The 16,432-nt window shown below is 44.6% G+C and overlaps 1 protein-coding gene across 9 annotated transcripts in view; it reads right to left on the bottom strand.

Annotated features, from left to right (window-relative positions):
• Positions 1-2,157: 2,157 nt before the first annotated feature.
• Positions 2,158-16,432, bottom strand: part of slc4a5b (solute carrier family 4 member 5b) — a 29,477-nt gene continuing 15,202 nt past the window's right edge. For 2 of the 9 annotated variants that reach the window (XM_088355427.1, XM_088355435.1), the window contains 21 exons: positions 16,226-16,327; positions 14,099-14,154; positions 13,815-13,972; positions 12,910-12,997; positions 12,688-12,842; positions 12,490-12,615; positions 12,250-12,424; positions 12,055-12,188; positions 11,798-11,978; positions 11,404-11,494; positions 9,923-9,975; positions 9,668-9,859; positions 9,335-9,448; positions 9,091-9,204; positions 6,990-7,151; positions 6,745-6,923; positions 6,587-6,659; positions 5,044-5,112; positions 4,805-4,978; positions 4,572-4,739; positions 2,158-2,283 (listed from right to left, as the gene is read on the bottom strand). In XM_088355427.1, the coding sequence (XP_088211553.1) occupies positions 2,215-2,283; positions 4,572-4,739; positions 4,805-4,978; positions 5,044-5,112; positions 6,587-6,659; positions 6,745-6,923; positions 6,990-7,151; positions 9,091-9,204; positions 9,335-9,448; positions 9,668-9,859; positions 9,923-9,975; positions 11,404-11,494; positions 11,798-11,978; positions 12,055-12,188; positions 12,250-12,424; positions 12,490-12,615; positions 12,688-12,842; positions 12,910-12,997; positions 13,815-13,972; positions 14,099-14,154; positions 16,226-16,327 (2,633 nt within the window). In that variant the 3' untranslated portion in view covers positions 2,158-2,214. Of the gene's footprint in view, positions 2,284-3,346; positions 3,571-4,571; positions 4,740-4,804; positions 4,979-5,043; positions 5,113-6,586; positions 6,660-6,740; positions 6,924-6,989; positions 7,152-9,090; positions 9,205-9,334; positions 9,449-9,667; positions 9,860-9,922; positions 9,976-11,403; positions 11,495-11,797; positions 11,979-12,054; positions 12,189-12,249; positions 12,425-12,489; positions 12,616-12,687; positions 12,843-12,909; positions 12,998-13,814; positions 13,973-14,098; positions 14,155-16,225; positions 16,328-16,432 lie in introns of those variants that run through there. The other 7 variants (XM_088355428.1, XM_088355429.1, XM_088355430.1 and 4 more) reach the window with 7 other exon arrangements.

Below are 16,432 nucleotides of genomic sequence, written 5' to 3'. Positions count from 1 at the left end.
TGGCGACCAGTCTGCCGCGCCCCCGAACTCAAGCTGTAGCAGATCAGCTGATTGCTGGTCTGCTACTTAAGGCTGGGTTGTGGGTTTGGCGGGCGCTGGCTCAATACACATTCCCCGGTCTGTTATGCCTTGTCCTGTTTTAGTTTAAAACATTGTCCGTTCTGTTATGCCTTGTCCTGTTTAGTTGAGTTGGAAGAAACAACTGTTTGTTTTGTCATGTCCCAGAGTTTGACAACTTTTATTTTGGTGAATAAAAGTTTTGGATCGTTACGCAATTGAGTTCTCCCTTCCTGCCTCCTGCCTCCGTTCCGGTCCGGTCACCCCTTCCACTCCACCACGCCTCGTGACACAATACACCACAATTTTACATAGCCTAATATAAATATTTACAGAGTGCTATATTCTTCTGATTATCAGCATCAGCAATTCAAAATATTTAATTCGAGCATTTTACAATGAAAGAAAGTTGGTGGCCCTCTGACACAATTCAGGTTTCTCATGCGGCCCCTGATAAAAATTAATTGCCCACCCCTGCCCTAGCCTAACCTCTATCTCTCTAACCCCAACACTTGAACTCTAAACCCTAACCCTAAACAATAACCGCCCACCCTTACTTGTAACCCTAACACTCCTACCCTAACCCTCTAACTGAGGGATGAAAAACTATTTGGAGTAGTATTTTTGCAGTATTTATTTTGGGGTATTTTTGTCATAGGACTTAGTATTCCATACAAGCCAAGAATATTAGTCGTAAGAATTTGTAATTAGATCTATTTTTTGAATTCAACATTTGCCGTTATGTATTTTTGGAATATATTGTGTCCGGTGTTCCCTCTAAACTGTGCGCGTGCGCAATCGCGCACTGCCTGCACATTCTCAGCGCACAAGAAAATCTAGCCAGCGCAATGTTCCCTCTAAACTGCGTGTGTGAGTTTTTAAAGTTTTTGGAGAACCGGCTTCTTCGGCTCGGCTCACTAAAAGGAACCGGCTCTTTCGGGTCCTAAACGGCTCTTCAGGTTGTTTTTGCTTCTTTCATCCCTATATGACCAAATATTATGTAAAATGATGCACAAAATGACTTAAAGGAAGGGGGAATAGAACAAAAAAAGAAAAAAATACCAAAATGAAAAAGTAGTGAAAAGCTGAGAAAAAATAAACAAAAGGAAGAGAAAAAAGAAGGAAAAATTCAGAAATAAATAAAAGAAAGGAACAAAGGAAAAAAAGTAAATAGAGAACAAAAAGGAAAAGTAACAGCTACGAAAAAATAAACACAATGAGATTTTTTTTAAAAGGGATTAAAAAAAAGAAAAAAAAAACAAGGGCAAAGTGATTTGAATATGATAAGTATTTTGTTTTTACTGCAGTTTGCCTTTTTTCAAAGTTCGAAAGTAACGTTATCAATTTCAATTTTTTGGTCAAGAATTTACAACAAGTAGGACACAATTTTGAAAGAGAGTCACCGCACATTTTCTACATGTTCAACAAAAACCTAACAAGGTGGCGTGCAATAGTACTTTGCCTATTGTATTAATACGTTGTAGAGCCATCTTTTGCTTTAAGTACTGCGCCAGTGGTACGTCTCTAAGAGTTTTGCACAACGAGAGACTTCAACTAGTGATCCCAAGAGCCAAGAAGAAATCCGCAAGTTGGAGAGCGTTCTCCTTTCTGCGTTCTTCACAAATAAACATGACTTGACAAGTTTTGAGTTTTTCCTTGCCTTCATGTAGGTTTTAGATCAAGGGCTGGTGTCATTATAGTTTGTAATCATCTGTGGTCTGTGCAGCCCTTTGAGACTCCTTGTGGTTCTATTTTTGTAGTATTCCTGTTGTAATATGTCTGTAGTAGTATTTGGCCTGGAGAGGGATGGGCGCCACCAGGCTGTACTTGCTCAAAACACACCACAGGAAAAGGTGCCCCTACGACTCTAGTGGTTAGGGAAGCCGCCCGCCCGCTATTACTGTAGTAGTATTTCCAAAGTATTTCTATACTATGTTTTCTTTTCAGAATGAAAGCAAAATAATACATTTCAAGGATGAAATTTGATATTCAGTTTTGTGTCATTTTGTTGTATTTTAACCCCATTTTCGTAATATATTTTTGTAGTATTTCTATACTTGTTTTCTTCTTTTCAGTGGCGTTAATCAAAGACACACCATGTTTGGGATATCAAGAATTTATTTATGAATAACATGAGAGGTGAGAGCTATGGTGGCGTTACTCATGGGCTATAGTGGGCGTGGCAGAGTCCGTGTGGGCGGGGCCGGCTGGATCCGTGGGGAACTGCTGGGGGCGTGGTCACAAGGAGAGTAAGGAGTCGGGTTCACATCGTCGCCCAAGAAAAAAAATGTCACTTGTCACTCCAAATGTTGTCTCCGCCCACTTTTTTAAACCCTTAACCCTAACCCACTAACCCTAAACCTATAACATTAACTTTAACTGTGACCAAAACCCTTTAACCTAACCCTAACTCTTATCTCTAACCCCTCAAAGCCTAACCCCCTAACCCTAACCTAACCCAACTCTAACCCTAACCCTTTAACCCAACCCTAACTCCTGTCCCTAAACCCTTAAACCCTAACCCTCTAACCCAACTCTAATCCTATAACATTAACTTTACTGTAACCAAAACCCTTTAACTCAACCCTTTTGAATTATATCTAACCCTCAAACCCTAACCCCCTAACCTAACCCAACTCTAGCCCTTAGCCTTTAACCCAACCCTAACTCCTGTCACTAAGCCTCAAACCCTAACCCTCTAACCCAACTCCAACCCTCTAACGCTAAAACATTAACTTTAATTGTAACCAAAACCCTTTAACCCAACCCTAACTCTTATCTCTAACCCTCAAACCCTAACCCCCTAACCCTAACCTAACCCAACTCTAACCCTAAGCCTTTGACCCAACCCTAACTTCTGTCCCTAACCCTCAAACCCCAACCCTCTAACCTTAACTTTAATTAACCAAAACCCTTTAACCCAACCCTAACTCTTATCTGTAACCCTCAAACCCTAACCCCTAACATTACCCAACTATAACCATATGTCTTTAACCCAACCCTAACTTCTGCCCCTAACCCTCAAACCCTGACCCTCCAACCCAACTCCAAGCCTCTAACCCTAACCCTAAAACATTAACTTTAACTGTAACCAAAACCCTTTTACCCAACCCTAACTCCTGTCCCTAACTCCCAAACCCTAACCCTCTAACCTTAACCCTACAACATTAACTTAAACTGTAACCAAAACCCTTTAACCCAACCCTCAACCCCTAACCCTAACCCTATGCCTTTAACCCAACCCGAACTCCTGTCCCTAACCCTCAAACCCTAACCCTCTAACCCAACCCTAATCATCTAACCCAACCCTAACCCTTACCATAACCCTCTAACCCTAACACATATTCAGCAAAGGAAATAATAGCCACACGTCACTCCAAAATTAATTTTAGGCCACTTTTCACAAGACGTGGCACCGTTGTTAGCGAAAATTCGGTGTTAGCATTGCGCAGAGCGAGCAGAAGCAGGAAGCGGAAGAAGAAGAGATAGCAGGAAGCGTTAACGTCAGCAGCACTGCAGGACAAAGAAGACAAAGTGCTTTTTCATTTTCTTATATTTTTTCCGCCAGGGAACTAGCATCTGAGGTGCCTCTAAACAATTGTCTAGGGTTCTGAAGTAGGGTTTCAAAGTCAAAATAGGGTTTTAAACTGTAGCTAGGGTTAAGTGTTTAGGCTAAGGCTCAGGTCTGTGTTAAGAATAGGGGTTATTGTTAGGTCTAGGGCAAATGCTAGGACTAGGGTTAGGATTAAAATTAAGGTTTCAAAGTTGGGTTTCTGGATTAAACTAGGGGTTTCAACTGTAGCTAGAGCTACAGTTAGGCATAGAGTTGGGACTACGGTTCCAGGTCTAGGGCAAATGCTAGGACTAGGTTTTGGATTAAAATTTAGGTTTTAAAGTTGGGTTTCTGGATTAAACTAGGGTTTTCAACTTCAGCTAAGGCTACAGTTAGGCATAGTGTTGGGACTAAGGTTCCAGGTCTAGGGTAAATGCTAGGACTAGGGTTAGGATTAAAATTTAGGTTTTAAAGTTGGGTTCCTGGATTAAAATAGGGGTTTCAACCGTAGCTAGGGCTACAGTTGGGCATAGAGTTGGGACTACGGTTCCAGGTCTAGGGCAAATGCTATGAATAGGGTTAGGATTAAAATTAAGGTTTTGAAATTGGGTTTCTGGATTAAACTAGGGTTTTCAACTGTAGCTAGGGCTACAGTTAGGCATAGAGTTGGGACAAAGATTTCAGGTCTAGGGCAAATTCTAGGACTAGGGTTAGGATTTAAATTAAGGTTTTAAAGTTGGGTACCTGGATTAAACTAGGGTTTTCAACTGTAGCTAGGGCTACAATTAGGCATAGAGTTGGGACTAAGGTTCCAATTAGGGTTTCAAAACTGGTTTTGAGCTAAAACTCAAGTTTCAAAATGCAGCTGTCTTTGAAATTAGGGTTTGAGACCATCTTTAGACTTTAAAAGTTGGGTTTTAAACAGACTCTAGTGGATTGGGGCATCATCACTTTCACTCACGTCTTCGTCACTCTCTGCCTCGGCCGCTTGCTTCTTCTTCGTCTTCTTCTTCTTCTCGTCTTCGTTTTTCTTCTTGTCTTTGTCTGGAAGGATGTCGTCCAGCCAGGCCAAGTCGTGTTGGGAGAACATGCTATCCAGAAGCTTTCGGACCACCATTAGTCCCAGGATCTGAAAACAGGAAATCCAAAGTCCTTTTTGGTGCCAAGGAAAATATTCCTCGTGGATGTGCTCACCATCACGGGAAAGATGATGGCCAGGAAGGTGGACTTGAGGACCCAAAGGACGGCCAGGCAGGTGATCTGGACCAAGGTGAAGAGGTGGACTCGGCGCAGAGGAACGTGACGCAGGAAAGCGAAGTCGGGCTGATGCTTGGGCGGCATCAGGTACAACTTGATGCGCTCCCAGAACTGAGGAGAAAAACACTTTGCTGTAAACCCGATCTTAAGCATGCTAACTTGAAGCTATCGCAAACCTGGATGCCGCTCAGCGAAGCCACGCCCATGTACAGGAAAACACCGTAAAGCACCGGCATGGGGATGTACTGCAACATGAGAAAGAGTCTAGCCAGGCTTTCCAATTAGGGTTTCAAATGAGCTTTTGGATTTCAAAGTAAGGTTTTAAACTAAGCCTTGGTTTCCGATTAGGGTTTTAGTTTTGAGTTTTGAGGTTAAAACTAGGGTAAGGAATTGTACCTAGGGATTGAAACTAGGGTTTGAAGCCAGCTTTTGGCTTTCAAAGTAGGGTTTTGAACTAACCCTCACAGGGTTTTGGTGTCAAAATGGGGTTTTCGTTTTCTACCTACGTTTTAAACCAAGCCTAGGATTCCAATCAAGGTTTTAAAGTAGGGTTGGGGCTAGCGTTAGATTTCCAATTAGGATTTTAAATTGCTGCTGGGGTTTTAAACGAGTGTTTGAAACAAGCTTTGGGTTTTCAGAGTAGGGTTTTGAACTAATCCTCACAAGGTTCTGGTGTCAAAATTGGGTTTCGTTTTCTACGTACTTTTTAAACCAAGGTTTTAAAGTAGGGTTAGGGCTAGCGTTAGATTTCTAATTAGGATTTTAAATTGCAACTGGGGTTTTAAATGAGGGTTTGAAACCAGCTTTGGGTTTTGTACGAAGCCTCAGATTTTAATCAGAGCTTTGGCGTCAAACTAGGATTTCAAACAGTAGCTAGGGTTTGGGGATTAGGGCTAGGGTTAGGTTTAGTTTTAAGGTTGGGCAAAGGTTCCAATAAGGGTTTTAAAACAAGGTTCCAGTGTCACACTGCTATTTTAAACTGCAGCCAGCCTAGGTTTCCAATTAGGGTTTTAACGTAAGTTTTGAGGTTAAAACTAGGGTAAAGAATTGTACCTAGGGGTTCAAACTAAGATTTGAAACCAGCTTTTGGCTTTCAAAGTAGGGTTTTGAACTAACACTCACAGGGTTCTGGTGTCAAAATTGGGTTTTAGTTTTCTATGTACGCTTTAAACCAAGCCTAGGATTCCAAGGTTTTAAAGTAGCGTTAGGGCTAGCGTTAGATTTCCAATCAGGATTTTAAATTGCAGCTGGGGTTTTAAACGAGGGTTTGAAACCAGCTTTTGGCTTCCAAAGTAGGGATTTGTACGAAGCCTCGGATTTTAATTAGAGCTTTGGCGTCAAACTAGGTTTTTAAACACTAGCTAGGGTTTGGGGATTAGGGCTAGGGTTAGGTTTACGGCTACTTTTAAGGTTGGGCTAAGGTTCCAATTAGGGTTTTAAAACAGGGTTCCAGTGTCACACTATTTTAATATGCAGCTAGACTTTCAAATTAAGGTTTCAAACCAGATTTTTTTAATCTGAAAGTAGGTTTTATACGAAGCAAAGGGTTCCGTTTCAGGTTTTAAAGTAGGGTTTTGGTGTTAAACTTGAGTTTTAACCTGCAGTTGGGCTTTCAATTGAGGGTTTCGAACCAACATTTTGCTTGAAAAATAACAGTTTAAAAAAATACTCTAGGGTTCTAATTAGAATTTTAAAGCAGGGTTTTGGTGTCAAAAATACCTGTAGGACAGGCGCCAGGAAGACTGAAAGTCCCGTGAGGACGAAGACCAGCGTTCCGGTCAGCCTCTGCTCGCTGGAGGTGTAACGAGGAATAAAAAACTCAAGTCCACAATGAGAAGAAAGAGATGCCATCGTGGGGTGCGGCACCATGGTCTTACCGAACCCCCAGGAACTGGGGCTGCTCCCCAGGGGCGCTGGACTCGCTCTCCATCTTGAGTGAGTCTATATGCGCGATGGAGATGACGGTGGCGGCCACGTACCACGGCAGGCCCATGAAGGAGCACACGGCCATCAAGATCCCCACCCAGAACAGGTCCAGATGGTACCCGCAACCTTTCTGTAGGTTGGGGGGGAGCAGAGCCCCGGTTGGAAACGAAACGAGGCTTGGACGACTAAGCATCACCTTGAGTTTGTTCTCCTTGCGATTGACGATGACGGCGCTGATCTGCTGGTCCATAAAGATCAGGATGGTGACCAGCAGCGCCGGGACAAAGCTGGCCAAGTACCACCACCAGGGATTCTTTCCGAACGGCACCACCAGCCAGCCGCGGTCGGGCCGGGTGGGCTGCAAAACCAGCGAGCTTCAGTTCAAGTGCACGTTTGTCAGGCGTCAGTGGCATGGGCCAAACACTCTCTTTGGGTTTTTCTGACCCAAATTCCACAGGCACTGGTGCAGCCTAGACTAACAAGATCTGAATATGGATCTACTCAAAATCGCTAAATCAAACTCCATTTGACCCTGTGCTTTCTTACTCCCCAACCGTTACACTAGGACCACAAAGGAAAGTTCAAAGTCCAAATGTTTAAGTGCTGTGATTGAGGGTTAGGGTTGGAGGGTTAGAGTGTTTAGGAGTAAGGGGTAGAGCTAGATTTAGGGTTGTACTAAGGTTTAGGGTTTTGGCTGGACAAAGGGTCATGGTTGGAGCTTGGGTTAGGATTGGAGCTAGGGTTAAAGCAAGGGTTAGGGTCCGAGCAAGGGTTAGGGTTGGAGCGGGGTTTAAAGTTGGAGTTAGGGATAGTTGTTAGGGTTAGTGGTTTAGGGTTGGAAGAATAGGGTTAAGGTAAGAGGGGACAGGGTTAGGGTTGGAGTGTTTAGAACTAAGGAGTAGAGCGAGGTTTAGGGTTGTAGCAATGTTTAGGGTTTTGGTTGGACATAGGGTCATGGTTGGAGCTTGGGTTAGGCTTGGAGCTTGGGTTAGGCTTGGTGCTAGGGTTAGAGCAAGCGTTAGGGTTTGAGCTAGGTTTCAAGTTGGAGTTAGGGATGGTTGTTAGGGTTAGTGGTTTAGGGTTGGAAGGATAGGGTTAGTGGGTTAAGGGTTTAGAATTAGGGTAAGAGCTAGGGTTAGAGCAAGGGTTAGGCTTTGAACTAGGTTTCAAGTTGGAGTTAGGAATAGTTGTTAGGTTTAGTGGTTTAGGGTTGGAAAGATAGGGTTAGAGGGTTAAGGGTTGGGGGTTTAGAGTTAGGGTAAGAGCTAGGGTTAGAGCAAGGGTTAGGGTTTGAGCTAGGTTCCAAGTTGGAGTTATGGATAGTGGTTAGGGTTAGTGGTTTAGGGTTGGAAAGATGGGGTTAGAGGGTTGGGGGTTTAGAGTTAGGGTAAGAGGGAATACGGTTTAGGGAAATGGTTGGAATTAGTGTTTGGGGTTCGAGGGGTAAGGGTTTGAGAGTTGGAGTTAGAGTTATAGGGTTAGAGTTAAGGTCTTGAAGTAGGGTTTAAAGTAAGGCTGACTAACCTTTTTTAAGTTGAAAGCTACTTTTCTTATTAGGGCTTCCATTTTGATACAGTTGGGTGGGTGTATCCCTTCACAACTAGGGCCATAAAGGCACCATTTCCCGTGGTATGTCTTGGGCAAGTACAGCCCGGTGAGGGCCTATTCCTCTCCAGGCCAATAAATGTTTCCACCCAGTCTCGACCTGGAGACCTTTAGCTATACTGTTTATGTTAATACTATGTTGTTACTACACTATTGTTGTGGATTAACTGTAAGTCAGCTTCAAACTGACAACAGACATGTGGCAGGATGTAAGAGATAATATTGATACAAGAAATCACAAGTTATTGACTAAGACTATGAGTCGATTCCGAGAAAAAATACTCTCGGTTCAGAGAAAAACATTACGTGATCTTGTTGAACACAGTATAAAAGCCAGCGTCTCTCTCACGAATTTCGAACGTGGACGAATGAACGGATGCAATAAAGAGTGTTCCCTCTGCCATATTTCTATCTCTGCGTATATTTTGGGGCGACGCCCAACGATGTCATCTCCAAAACTATTACCAGGTTATAATTATTAGAAGTTATTCAGAGTTAAGATCAGGGGAGGGTGTAATTGTAACCTATGCAGATTAAGGGTATACAAATAAATGTGACTTGACTACTAAAATAACACATTAGAGAAACCAGGTTTAGGATTAGAGTTTAACATCAATTTATAATCTAGATGAAAAATTACGACAAGACAGAGTGACCTTGCATGCTGCCAAGAGTGAAGTGAGATGGAGTACCTTCAACTCAGTAGGAACGATCAGTTTGGGCGTGTCTAAACCCACCAACATATCCAGAGCCACAAAGGACATGATTGACATGAAGATGGCAAAATCACTGATTAGCTTCCTCAGCTTAGCATCACACAAACACAACAAAGAAGAGAAAGCCAAGATTTGTCGATTAAAAACGGAGCAATCATCAAGAAATAGGATTCAGCAAGATGTAACGACATGCGGGACTCAGGGCGGTGCGTTCGGGGACCTTCAGGTGCACGGGGACATGCAGTTTGGGCGTGTCCAGGCCCACCAGGACATCCAATCCGCAGAAGGCAAGGATGGAGATGACGATAGAGAAGTCGCTGATCAGCTGACGTAACTGTGGTGGGGAAAAGGGGGGAAGGGTCACCGGGTACAGACCACATGCTAGGCTGTATTAGCATTAAGCTAACAGGCTTTGAACGTTTTGAGAGCAAAAGACCAAGTAGGGATGGCGTCACACTTTGCTATAAAACAGATCCAAACTAAAAACTGCCCATGCTAGGAGTCAGGTTCACCGGCAGGCAAGGTCAGGTCAGTCTTGGGGTCCGGTTCTTACCTTGGTAGGGAAGTAACGGCTGAACTTGAACTTTTTGAGCGTGACGGTCATGGAATAGGTTCCGAAGAACAGGATGAAGGACATGAGTGCAAGGTCGGGAACATACTTGCACGCTTTGCCCACCAGAGCGCCACCATACTTGGCACATTCCTTTTTGCTTAGTTGAGTCCAGTCCAGGTCGCTCACATTGAACTGCAGTGAAAAAAACCCTTGTGACGCTCCAGACGGCTAAAACGGAGGTTGACGGTCTCTCACCAGAAGGGACATGTTGTCATCGGCCAGAGGAGCTGAGAAGTTCCAGGAGGAAACTGGAGACAAGTCAGGCACAGGGAACACAAAGTGAGTTTGGACCCGTTTTGAACCGGAAGAGACGTTTTTTCTACAATTGTCAATATTGTATGATCAATAGTGACCTAAATTTAACCGGTAGTACCAGTTTTTAGTTATTTTTTTATACTTTTCATTTATTTGTAGTACTTTTCAATACTGTGTTCTGTGGAATGCTGTGTTCTTCTGACGCCATGCATAGCGCCCCTTGTTACGTCCAAATAACTCCATTTTAGTTTCATCAGTCCACATCACCTTATTCCAAAATGAAGCTGGCTTGTCCAAATGTGCTTTAGCATAACTCAAGCAACTCTGTTTGTGGCATGAGCGCAGAAAAGGCTGTTGCCGCATTACTGTCCCATAAAGCATCTCCCTGTGCAAAATGTGCTGAATAGAAGATCCTGTTGTAGGTTTTCCGAGCTGGTCTGTGGGCTGAGTTTGACTGTTTTCACCATCCTTCACCTCTGCATATCTGAGATTTATCTTGGCCTGAAACTCTGGGCCTTAACTAGAACTGTGCCTGTGAGCTTCCATTTCCTCACTATGTTCCTCACAGTTGAAATTGACAGCTGAAATCTCTGACCTAGCTTTTTGTATCCTTCCCCTCAAACATGATGTTGAACAATCTTTATTTTCAGGTTTTGACAGTTGTTCTGAGGCTCTTCAGAGAATATGCAAAGAGGAGAAATTGCAACTGGCCGCCTTAAATACCCTTTCTCATGATTGGCTTCACCGTGTAGGTAGGTCAAGGGTCAATGAGCTTACCAAACTAATTTTGTGTTCGAAAATTAGTGCTAAAGGTATTCAAATCCATAAAACAACAAGGGTGCCCAAATGTATGCAACTGCCTACTTTTGTTTAAGTAATTATTGCACATTTTCTGTAAATCCTATGAACTTCGTTTCACTTCTCAGATATCACTGTGTTTGTCTGCTATTTGATATATTTAACTGTAATTGCTGATCCGAACAACCAATGATTTATAAAGGAAAATCTTGAAAATGATCAGGGGTTCCCAAACTTTTGCATACGACTGTGAATGCAGGCCATTTACCATTTACAGTACTTTCTGCATATGTTTCAGTCCTTTTAATTTTTTGTCTTTCCGACTTCATCCTAAAACATAAACATCTACCTTAATCAAATTATTTCTAATGTTTGACTTTATTCTGATTAAAACAGCCCTGTTTCCAATAGTTCAACAGATCCCTTACAGCATTTTCGCCTTCACACGGGACCGAAAACATAAATGGCATTGATCTCAGGGTGTCACCTCTCAACAAGTAAGGGACAGAATTGAAAATGTTACTCACATAATCAAGCCACGACCAGTCAGAAAAAAAAGAATACAAAAGATACACATGAAAACCAGAAAGAGCATGTCTTCAAGGCCTAAAAAGAGGACTAACCCTGGTCTGGAGGAATGCAGTCACATTTGTAGGACGTGACGTAGTCGGGCTTGAAGGAGCGGTTGATGGGGTAGTACTTAAAAGCGCCCACCTGCACGCAAGGCCACGGTCATTTTGCATGCGGAGATGCCAATTTGCCTGGGTCGCCAACTGGCAAGCTCTGTGATTGGTTAGTGTGAACATTTGGCTCTAGGTTAGGAGGCCAGCACTTTGTGAGCCTTGGTTGGAAACTTCAGAGGAAGACAAGTGGCAGGAAGGTGTCAGGTAGGACTGTACACACGTGTCGAAACGAGAACATGGGAACCGTTTACTTGGTCGAAAGGGGTACAGGGAGGTAGTGAGGTAAAACATTTGCAAGCAGGCAAGTGAGGAACAGATTAGTGTGGAGGCGGACCATCTTTTTGATGGCATCAGAGATGAAGATGAAGGAGATGAGGCTGGAAAAGCCTTCCTCGGTGAAGCGGGTCATGTACTGGATGATGTAGCTAGCATCTGACAGCACCAAAATGAAGCACTGCACGCAGGAGTGGATCCCGATCCATAGGCGTAGTTCCATGTAGTCCACGCTGTTGTTTCTGGACACAAACCCAGCGCAGGCGGCACCGTGGTCAAGCTTGTCCTTAAGCTTAACCTCCTGTACCTTGTTCTTACTTGCAGAACTCGTAGAGGAGCTTTTCGAAGATGAGAATGGGTCCGGTGGAGCTAAGGATGATGAGTGGCTGGCCACCAAACAAACAGAAAACTGTCCCTGCCAGTGCTGTCCCCAGGAAACTTTCCATGACACCCTGAGGACAAAAGATCCTAAGAGAAGTCGTCCCGGCCTTGAATACCGGATATTCTCTTCACCTGGTAGTTGTCGGTGGCGTCACCGAGCAGGCCTCCAAAGGTGATGGCGTTGGTGATGCAACCCAAGTAGATAAAGAGCACAGCCGACACGGTCTGGATGTGGAAGCCATCGTAGATGTCACTGCAGTACCAGGGCATCTTCCTCTTCACGTCCAACCACAAGCCGCCACCGAGCCTTGAGGAGAACAAAATCCATAATAGGGACTGAGGTTGTCACCCTCTCCATTATCGGCGTCTTACCGTCCGGTGAATTTGAGCTCTTCACCAATTTCGTGCTGGACAGGAAGTTCCTCATCCTCCCCGCCAGCTGATCCGCCAGCCACCCCATTTACTTGACCCAGTTCGTTTAGGTTCAACACAGACTTCCTTCAAGGAGCATAACAAGAGCACGGTTAGCGTCGCCTCAGTCGTCTGCAACAGATGATGCTGAGCTCCTGCCTCATGTCCGCCGACGGGACTTTCTTGGGAGGTTCGATCCGAATCTTCGGGTCCCACTCTCCCGGAGGCAGAACGATGACTTCGTCCAGGAACTCGTCCACACCTGCGATCAGGTCTTCGCGATCTCTGGCCTTGTAGGCCACGTCACTGAACAACTGGTGGCACCATAAGTTGGATGGTCACATGGGAGGTCGGAAACCGCTGTGAGAGAAACTAACTTACCTCGTCCACCATCAGCGTAGCAATGGCACGACCAATCTCATTGTAGGACTTTGTCTTTCCGTGAGGACCAAGCAGAACGAAGAGGAACCTGCAAGACACGTCCTGTTCATGAACCATCAGCCATCTGAAACCTTCGGAATGGCCTTTGAGTCGATAGCCAATTTACCCATAAGTCACTTCACATTGGCATAACTTGGCCTGACTAGCTTCTGTTTGGGAAGTTCTTCTCCGGAAGAACGACAGGCCACGGAGGCAGTCCTACCACTGAGAATGGTCTGAGGACTACGTCCAAGCCTTTTGTAACATCTCTCAGAACATAACAAATGCAAACTGAAACTCGCATAGTACTCTCCCAGCTGCGGAATGTTACCACTTTTCTGGTGCGCCGGGGTGGGATAGTACTACCACTGGTAATCGTCTGAGGACCACACCTGATTAGTTACTGAATGGGGATTCAGTTTTCGGTGGATCAATGGACGGCACAAACAGTTCTACCGCTGAGAATGGTCTGAGGTCAACACCTGACAAGTATCTGAGTAGGGAGTCAGTCTTTGGCAAAGCAGCAGACAGAGGAGACGGTTTTACCATTAAGATTAGTTTAAGAACTACGCCTGACCAAATCCTAAGTGGGCATTCGGTCTTTGGTGGATCAACGGTTGGCACAGACAATTCTACCACTTGGACAAGACTATGCCTGACTGGTTACTAACCGAAATTTGTGTGGTACTCTCCTAGCTGGGGGACATCACGGCCGAGGTGGGGGACGATAGGGTGTTAGCTCATTTTAGATAAAGGGTCAGGATGAAGGATAACAACTTGTAGATCAATAGTCTGTAGTTCCACTCATTCTAAACAACTCTGCCTTCAATTTCTCAAAGATCTGGTGTTATGTCGGCATCACCCACCTGGTGGGCACGGGTACTTCGGTTAGACCGCCGAGCGTCGTAGCCTGGGCCAAGCGTACGAAGGATACGAAGGGTTTGTCCAGAAAATCCACCTCTCCAATGAGCACATTGGATGCCTCAGCATCGCGTGGAATCTTCTTCATGAATTTGTTTTTCATCTGGAGAAGAAACAGCACCCGCAACTCAGTCACCCAGGCGCAGTAGCCACACTTCAACCCAGGTGGCGCCCCACAGCCCACCCTCGGATTGAGTGCTGCTAGCTAGTGCCATGGAAACAGAGCTACCTGGTCAGAGCTGGGCTTTTCCGAAATGTCGTTCATGCTGCGACTCTGCGCCTCGTCTGGAAAAAAAAACAAAAACACGTTTTAGTGGGAGACTTTGACATCATCAAAGGAAGCTTACACGTGCACGCCTTTCTCAAACTCTCGATGAATTAGTGAAGACTATAAAGCGGAACGGCCAAATTCCTCTCTAATCCCTTTCACGCGTTTCTCAAGGAAACAAGAAAAAGGAACACAAGAACTGATGTTATCACAATCCTTTTTACATGTCTAGATTATGATACAGCTGACCCCCAGAACATGTCGACCCTACATTATGACATTTACACTTTATGGTGTTGAATAAAATGTTTTGTGGCCCCATATATTCCCCACCATGAAACATCAACCACAAATCATTTCGTGTGCTCAAAAACGTAACAAATTCTAACTTTGCAGTGTTTGTGCGTATGCCTCTAAGATGCATGATTGGTATTTATCGGCTTCATGAAAATACTGACATGCTACTGACTGAACTCCCTCCCACGACATCCCCTGATCTGAAACCTGCTCATATATTATACACAACTAGTACTTACTTGTGTGCGATAGGGGTGTGTGATGTCACCATGGCTGTTTAATGTGTACATGGATGGCGTGGTGAGAGAGGTGAATGCAAGAGTATTTGGCAGAGGTGTAGAAATGATGGATAACAGTGGGACAGTGTGGCAGGTAAGTCAGTTGTTGTTTGCAGATGACACAGCGCTTGTGGCTGATTCTGAGGAAACATTGAGAAGGTTGGTAACGGAGTTTGGAACAGTGCGTGATAGGCGTAAGTTATGTGTGAATGTTGGGAAGAGTAAGGTGATGAAGTGTTCACGTGATGGAGTGGGCATGGCGTTAGAAATAAGGTTGCATGGACAGGTGCTGGAAGAAGTTGAAAGCTTAAGGTACTTGGGTTGTGTTGTGGCTGCAATTGGTGGAATGGAGTGCGAGGTATTGCACAGAGTGAATCAAGGAAGCAAGGTTTTTAGTACTCTGAGGAGAGTAATAAGCAACAAGAGTATGAGTATGGATGTTATGAGGGGACTGTATGAGAGTGTGATTGTGCCGACTGTGTATGGTGCAGAGACTTGGAGCCTGAACGCAGATTTGAGAAGGAAATTAAGTGTTTGAGGAGTGTGTTAGGAGTGACAAGATTGGATAGATTGAGAAATGAAATTGTGAGAGACAGAACTGGAGTAGTAGTGGAACTGAGCAAGCGTGTGGATAAGAGAGTACTCGGTTGGTTTGGACACAAGGAGAGGATGGATGAGGAGCAAATGTTGAAGAGGATCTACAGAGCAGAAGTCAATGGAAGGAGACCAAGAGGAAGGCCGCGATTGACGTGGATGGATAGTGTTATGAGTGCACTGCAGGAAAGAGGTCGAAATCTAGTGGAAGCTAGAGCTATTGCGGGTGATAGGAATGAGTGGGTAGGTGTTGTAAAAGGATAGTGGGATGTTTGGAGGTGTTCTAAGGGATGGGCAGGGCACATGTATGATGCGGCAGGGGTAAACCAGTGAAAGCTGTCGGGCCCTGCTGTTGAACAGAAGAGTGTGTTGCGTCACCCTGACCCGAGTGACATGGCCGCTTTCTTGTGTCCCGTTTTATCTGGAAGGACGAAAGCATGACCGACTTGGGTGCCGAGGTGCCTAACTTGTTTGGGTGTTTGGGTTGGCCATGGTCCAAAAATGTTTGTGTGTGTTTTTTGCTATTTGTTCCCTTTTTTATTTTCTTAGTTATTGTATGTGTTTGTCTTGCTGTCGGTCAATCCTCTTGAGGGATGTGACCATGGTAGATAGATAGATAGTAATTACTTAGTAGTATTTTATTATTTAAGTATTTTTGTGTCAGGTACTGGGGGTTCGAAAAACAATAGCAAATTAGCATGGATTTCTATCCTCCGCTATGCAGCAATTTGAGCACTTTGAATTACCACTTGTAAAAAGAATTCCACCAAAAGTGCCTGTGTTTCCTTTCCTGAAAGAAGCTTGAGTCTGAGCTGCATTCAGTCACAAAGCCAGGAAATCAAAGGTTTTTGCAAATGTTGAGTTAGCACTGGATGCTAAAGCTAAGAAGAGCAACAGGAGGGTGTTACAGGGTACTCACGCAGGCGTCCCAGGCTGCCTGCACGTCGCGTCTGCAGGTCTTCGGCGGAGCGACGGACGGCCGAGACGCTTCTACCACTGGGAACGCCCTGAGGACTGCGGTCTGAAAATGGGAACAGTCGTGTTAGAAATGACCTAAATGGTGGCTTTGTGGGTGCTAGGCGGTGCCAGGTCGGGGCTAGGTGGGTGCAAGACGAGCGCTACAAGG

Source organism: Urocampus carinirostris, chromosome 16, assembly GCF_059441175.1.
Source record: "Urocampus carinirostris isolate Australia breed hairy pipefish chromosome 16, RoL_Ucar_1.0, whole genome shotgun sequence".
Classification (NCBI taxonomy): domain Eukaryota; kingdom Metazoa; phylum Chordata; class Actinopteri; order Syngnathiformes; family Syngnathidae; genus Urocampus; species Urocampus carinirostris.
This window is presented reverse-complemented; position numbering and strand designations above follow the sequence as displayed.